General features: G+C 36.9%; 1 protein-coding gene across 1 annotated transcript in view; it reads left to right on the top strand.

The window, feature by feature from the left end:
- The first annotated feature begins 940 nt into the window (after positions 1-940).
- ACTL6A (actin like 6A) overlaps positions 941-7,397 on the top strand; it is a 38,366-nt gene continuing 31,909 nt past the window's right edge. The window contains exons 1-6 of the mRNA XM_023526332.1: positions 941-1,065; positions 1,926-2,023; positions 3,519-3,613; positions 3,891-3,997; positions 4,093-4,182; positions 5,303-5,364. Of these exons, the coding sequence (XP_023382100.1) occupies positions 1,012-1,065; positions 1,926-2,023; positions 3,519-3,613; positions 3,891-3,997; positions 4,093-4,182; positions 5,303-5,364 (506 nt within the window). The 5' untranslated portion in view covers positions 941-1,011. The remainder of the gene's footprint in view (positions 1,066-1,925; positions 2,024-3,518; positions 3,614-3,890; positions 3,998-4,092; positions 4,183-5,302; positions 5,365-7,397) is intronic.

Below are 7,397 nucleotides of genomic sequence, written 5' to 3'. Positions count from 1 at the left end.
GCAGAGATTCAGAGATGGCTTTCAGAAATATCTGGGAGACAAACGGAGAAGAGCTGAGAAAGTTTTCTAGATTTTTGATAGGGGTGGCTGAATAGAGAGTACCAGGCATGGAGTAGGAATAGAGATGAAGGAACAAGTTTTATGGTCTTAAAAGGTCATCGTATTGCTTATACCGAAGATCACCCTGAGGTTCAGTTATTCACTAGAAGGAGTCACAGGACTCAGCATATCATTGTACTCATGGCTAAGGTTTTTACACCGAAATGATACAAAGCAAAACTGGCCAAGGAAAAAGGGGTCCTGGAGCGAAGTCCAGAGGAAACCAGTGCACAGCTTCCAAGAGTCTTCTCACAGTGGAGTCCTGCAGGACGTGCTTAATTCCTCCAGTGTGGAGTTGTAACAGTGTGGGCGTTGTCTCCTGGGGGAGCTCCTTCTGGATTCAATACCCGAGGTTTCTGTCTGGGGCTGGTCATGTAGGTACCCTGCACCTGGCATGTACCCACATCCCAGACTCTCAGCGGGAAAGGTGTTCATCATAAGCCACATGGTTTGTACAAACAGTTTGGGCACAGTGAGCTACTCTTATCATTTAGGGAAAGTTTTATGTCAGCGTCGAGAACTGTTTACCAGTCAGGTTCCCTTAGATCATACAATTCTTTCCTCTTACCATTCCGATAACACTGGGCCTTATTGGAAAATATATGCTTGGTATTTTATGTGTGTTAGATACATTCATTACATTGGGACAAGTCTTGGGGTTGTGATACTCTTTATGTCTGGAGGTATCAAAGAGGTTCTATATGTAGAAGAGAAAGATGATGTCTGTATAAAGTAGTATGTTATGAAGTGGATCTGGATCACAAGTAGGTATATTAAAGTGTTTAGCGCTAAATCATAGAGACCGTCTCTCAAGAGATGCTGTGCTGATCTTCAACTGAGCATTGTTTTCAATTTTATATTCTAGTTGAAGACTGGGATAGTTTCCAGGCTATATTGGATCATACCTACAAAATGCATGTCAAATCAGAACCAAGCCTACATCCTGTTCTCATGTCAGAGGCACCGGTAGGACAAATAATTTCCAAGTTTCTCTGTTTTTTTCCCATTCATTTGAAGAATGTTTCCTTTTTCTTTAAAGAGGCATAGACATTTATATTTTGAATTTTGAAAATAGCTAAAGAGAGATTAATTTTAAAGAAAAATATTGCAACTTTTATTATTTCAATAATGAAAATATTGAAAGATTAATACCAAAGCACCCTAATGGGTTCTTGGGTTATTTATCTGTTTTTCCAGAGATTTAGTTTACATTTGATTTCCTTGGACTGCTTTCTATTTTGGTTAATCAGTTATCCCTTGTGACCCAAGGGCAGCATGTATCTGCCTTGATCCTCAAGTTTCCAGGAGAGATGTCAAATGTTGAACTAGGGTTGGATATTGCTAGACTGAAGTCTCTTATTGTGAAATACATAAATTACCAATATTCGGTTATTGTTTCTAACATTTAGTGTCCTTTATGAGTACCAGCTATCGGTGGGAGAATTGGAGGTCTAAAATTCATACTTAGGATTTTTTTTTCATACTTAAGATTTCGATTGCTAGATTCATTCATAATATTTAATAATACTTTATCATTATAAGAATCCTAATTTCTGTTAATTGAAAAATCCGTGATGTCTTGAATTCAGAGTGGTAAACAACTTTACTTATTATTAGATAATAGCTAAGTTTTAATTTACGTTTCATTTATTTATTAAATCTATGTACAAATAAATAGAAATAAATATTATGAAGATTATTTTCCATGGTATTCTATTTTTAATGTTTTACATCTTTGTTAATATAGTGTTGTAATGAATCTTGATCAGTCAACAGTTTAGTTTTTAAACAATAAATAACTCACATTTCTTTTTCCCCCTTTCAAGTGGAACACTAGGGCAAAGAGAGAGAAACTGACTGAGTTAATGTTCGAACACTACAACATCCCTGCATTCTTCCTTTGCAAAACTGCAGTTTTGACGGCGTATCCTTGAAAGAGTAATGCTCAGCTTTTCTCTAGAAGTCAGTGATGCTACTGAAGACGATGCATGCCCTCCCAGGAAGACATGAGCCAATTCTCCCTTGTTCAGAAGTTTTGGGTGTTTTTCTCTTTTGCATTTTAGCTATCTGTCTGTTAGTATTTCTTATTGGAACTGACATGCCAGAAGATATGAGCGGGTAGTAGGAAAGAACACTCAAATTCTGCTCGTTAACAGGTATTTTAAAATTTTGTTTTTAGAAGGGAATTGTGTATAGAAGGCAGTGTCTAGGTCAGTTGGCTTAAATGAGTTCAAGGACTGCCATTTCCTTCCTCCCTCCAACACCATAGACAAGCAGATATTGGCTCTGAATTTACCTACCACAGTATTAGGTGGGAGCTGTTTTGGAAGTACCGCCACTCTTCCTCTTAGGTAGCGCATTCTCCACACTGCACCTCTAATAATCTTTGTTAATTGCCAGCCTGTTTTAAGCCAGAACCATCTTCCACACATTCTCTCCTTCATTCTTCTCTCAGGCTGCACTGAACCACTTGCGCTGCCCTGGTGTCACCTGCTGTCTTGCCTCCTGACCTCATAGGTTCCTACTCTTCCCTTTGTGTCCCTCCCCACCTTATACTTGGAAGTTCCCAGGGGTTGGGTAAGTGGTCTCTCTTTAATACCCCCAGGGCATTCCACACTTTTCTGTTTAAGCTTTACTTACTGATCTGTACTTACTAAACAGGATATGCTTGGGGGCAGAGGCAGTCGGGTCACCTTTATGTGTCTTCTGTGCTTAGGGAATGCTGGGGCCAGACCTCTCTCCTACTCTCCCTTGTTAAACGTCATACTCATCACTAGGCGCATCTGAGATGCTCTGTAAATATTTGATGCCTGAGTGAATGGCCCCATTCCTAAACAGTGGTTTATGATGTTCATGTAGTGTGGGCCTTCTGCGGCACAAAGCTGTGGAAAATGGGACCTGCTGATATTCACTGGCCGATGAATCCATCTGGAATAGTTTTTCCCATTGAGTTGGGGGAGATGGGAACTGCCTGCCACTCAGCTACTACACTGCTGAAATGATTCTTCTAAATCCTGTGAGAATGGTTTTAGTTCCTAGCTCAGAGTGCACAGCTTCCCACTGTTCTTACCAAGTGTGGGTAGATTTTGTTAAATAAATGCTTCCCAATTTGTTGTAAGCCCTTTGATCAGTCTGCAGAGACTGAATGATTATGCTAATCTTGACCACCTTGACAGATGTCTCGCTCTGGGAGAGGTTTTCCCAGGTTCCTCACACCTCCACTCTGGAAGTTCGTCCTGCCTGTTGTCATTTGTTTATAAACCAGACTCATTATTTGATACCAGTTTTCATCCCTAGATTTCCGTGAGCACATTTTAAGTCATAATACACATGATTACAGATACCTTAATAAATCCTGCCCTTTACAATAAACACTTTAGGAGCCTTGATTCTTACTTTTCCTTAATGATTTAAACTAGATTTGCCAATGGTCGTTCTACTGGGCTCATTTTGGACAGTGGAGCCACTCATACCACTGCGATTCCAGTTCACGATGGCTATGTCCTTCAGCAAGGTACGTGTGTTTACCCAGAGTGCACGAGACGACGGGAGCTGTCGTGAGCACACAGATAACGGACTGTCAAAAGAGATCAGTTTCCAAATAATGTCTTTTAAAAAAATCTTTAAAATATATGCATATTTAAAACCATTGCATGGCTTCACGCATGCTTTGAGTGATTGTTCAGTTAATTCTACTTGAAAAAATTATTGATGTTTAAATCTGAAGAGGGACTCTGTCCCAAGGAGTTTGGGTTTAATGCTTCCTTAGCCTTGTTTAATCCGTTTCTTAGGTATTGTGAAATCGCCTCTTGCTGGAGACTTTATTACTATGCAATGCAGAGAACTCTTCCAAGAAATGAACATAGAACTGATTCCTCCGTATATGATTGCATCAAAAGTAAGCGATGATGGGATTTTCTTCTTGGAAGTTATTCCACCTCTTCACCCCATGTTGTGAGCTCTGTTAACTTAGCACGTGCTTTTGGTCCTCAGGAACCTGTGCGGGAAGGATCTCCGGCAAACTGGAAAAGAAAAGAGAAGTTGCCTCAGGTGACAAGGTCTTGGCACAATTATATGTGTAATGTAAGTTACCCTTATTCTCTTTATGAAAGAGTTATAGTCTGTAAGTCTTTGAATGCAATATGAGCACTAGTTTCAAACGTTACCTTTTTAATGGTATTTTACAAACATAATTAATAGATTTTTCAGAGGGGAGGTTGGGGGTGCTTTTCATACTTGCCAAACAAATAGGTCAACAAACTACAAGATATTCTCTTAGATGACTGTGGTGAGACCTAGAATGAACTTTGTCTTGGGGGTAAAAACAAGCATTATGCTTGTGGACATATTTTGGTGGAGAAAATAGTTTTTACCTGTAGAGATCTGCTGGTATTGCTCAGTCATGTTCTCTTTTCTCACATCAGTTAGCCATGCAAAAAATATGTACTGTTCATAGCTAGGTTCCAATGAGAGTCTCTTTTCTAAAAACCCATTTCTGAACATACGACTTACTGACAGAAGAGAGGTTAGTAAAACCACCTCTTACATCACAGGTATACATTCATTTCTCACAGCAAAAGGATGTGAAAGTCATAATTTACTATGGCAGGGATATCCCCTATCTGACAGTGTTTTGTACCTAAATATAAAGATTTTTATGAGTGTTCAGTACAAGGAAAAATTGTGAATCTGATTAATAATTTTACCAAGATATTAGACAAGATTTTCCCTTAGAAGCCCAGAGGTCTTATGTTTTTCAGAGCAGATTATTAAATTGTTTTGCACTAAATGCAGTCATTTAAACTTACATAAATTGCTATGTATAGTGCATGTATATATATATTCAGGTAACGAAATCTTGCTTCTAAGTCTAAGTTTATTCTTAAAACTGTTTTGAAAACAGTTTTGTTATGCAGGACCGTGGTACAAGGGTTCCTAGTTGTTTTTCTCCCATCAGTGTTCCATAAGTGAAACATTTAATATTTTGTCATTTAGTTTCTAATGCAGATGTTTGGAAATGGGTTTCTTGATTCTCCAGTGTCCTTGCTAGACATTTATACCCTTGAATGACTTGCTTATCCAGGAATGTGGTCCAATTGCATTTAGAAAAGTCATTTATATCTTATGTTACACAACTATAGATTGCAAAAGAAATCTCAATAATCTTGTTTTTTAAAAATTTTTTTTTTTTTTCAATCCATAGTGTGTGATTCAGGATTTTCAAGCTTCAGTACTTCAAGTGTCAGATTCAACTTACGATGAACAGTATGTTTTCTTATTTTGTCTACGAGACTTATAATTTAATAGCATATTAAAACCTTCAAAGTAATCACTTACAAAACTGTATACTTCATAAATGAGGAAAGAAATTGATTTGTTTAGTTAAAAAATATCAGAATACGTTTATCTAGTCTAAAGGAAAAAAGTTACGTTTAGAAATACTGAGTAACATTTTAAAGGGAAGTAAAACATTCTCACTCTGTTTTCTTACAATTTGATTCCTTAGTAGTTTAAAATTTTGAAGAGGATTGTTTTTGCCTTGTGTTTAATATGTTTTCAGGGTGGCTGCACAGATGCCCACCGTTCATTACGAATTCCCTAATGGCTACAACTGTGATTTTGGAGCAGAGCGGTTAAAGATTCCTGAAGGATTATTTGACCCTTCCAATGTAAAGGTATGAAAGCATTTCATAAAAGCCTGGCCTTTTCTGTCTATGCAATGTACTTTTGTAATTTAAAGCCTAGATAATGCTGACTAAATTTTTTTATATGTACTTTATTTTTGATATTCTTCTGTGTCACTACTCATTTTATTTTGTTGTAGGGATTATCAGGAAACACGATGTTGGGAGTCAGTCATGTTGTCACTACGAGTGTTGGAATGTGCGATATTGACATCAGACCAGTAAGTGCCAGTCTCCTGTTTGATGGTATAAAGGTATCTTTTAGCGCAGTGGAGTGCTGCGCCAAACTCATTTTTAAGTTTAAGTTGGCAGGTTTGGGCATCGACTTTGAAGTCTCTTTTATAACAATGTATAAAAAGATGAAGTACTAGGAAAGGAAAAATGCAAAACCCTAGAGCTGTGGTGTCCAATGCTGAAGCTGCTGCCACATGTGGCAATTTAAATAGAAACAAAAATTTTGAATTTACTTTTTGAGTTGCAATAGTCACATTATAAGCGCTGCTACTATATGACAGTGTACATAGAGAACATTTCATCATCACAGAGTTCTTTGGGGCAGCGCTGTTCTAGAGATTTCCTAAAAGGTGACAAACCAAAATATATATTATTGGTGATTTTTCTTGTATGTAATACAGTTTTACTTTAGCTTATTTTTCAAGAAGGTGAGGTTTAAATTATGTAACTTATATGGAGTGTTGTTTAAATGATACTATGTATTTTTCATGCTTCTCCAAGTTTTAATAGTAACTCCATATTATATATTATACTGATTAGTCTATTTATTATGTCATATTTAAACTCCAAATTTAATTTGTAGCCTAAATTCATTCCTTAGGTTAGAACATAGGGCCAAGAGCTAAGGGTGTATTAAAAAACCATGCTGTTAAAAAAAGACTTTTGGGTGACTATGAAAATATTTCTCATTTCAACTGGTCACTAGTAGGCATGTGATATTTCTAGGATGATAGAGATACATGTATGGACTTTTTTAGTGCAAACTCAAGGCCACTTTGGGGGGAATGCAATTGAAGTACATTTACTGTAAGAGAATGACACCTTTGATTTTAGCTGGATTTTTCCTTTTAACTAATGCAAATTGCAGAGGGGATGCTTCTGTATTTCAGTTTCTCATTCAAAAGTTAGATGACATACCTTTGAAAAAAAATTTTAAGGGCAAATGGGGTCAAATGTATGGTGACAGACGGATATTTAAGTGGGAACACACAATGCAATATACATATGACGTATTATTTAATTGTACACTATAAATTTTAAAGCTAATGTCACACCCAACAATTTTAATTAAAAAAATATACAAATAAAAAGAACCACTTGAGAAAGAAAAAAAACAAATTTTAAAAATAGGAACACAGTCACTGAAAAAGCAGCCTGACGTTTAACTTTCTGATGTGTATGTGCAATTTGGAGGTGAATATACTCCTTAAGTAGGAGTTTGAAAAAGCTCTCCATGTGGTTCTGATGCACACCTGTGCAAAAGAGAAAGGCAGCTGTAATTTGCAGGAATATTGTCAGAATGTGAGTCGTTCATCAGAGTCATGGAATAATCTTGTTGTCTGGTTTTAAATACCAGAACTTCTAGATAAGCATTCTAAG

The sequence above is a fragment of the Pteropus vampyrus genome, unplaced genomic scaffold (assembly GCF_000151845.1).
Source record: "Pteropus vampyrus isolate Shadow unplaced genomic scaffold, Pvam_2.0 Scaffold14, whole genome shotgun sequence".
Lineage (NCBI taxonomy): Eukaryota > Metazoa > Chordata > Mammalia > Chiroptera > Pteropodidae > Pteropus > Pteropus vampyrus.
Note: the sequence above shows the minus strand (reverse complement) of the source record. Positions and strands in the feature narration are given on the sequence as shown.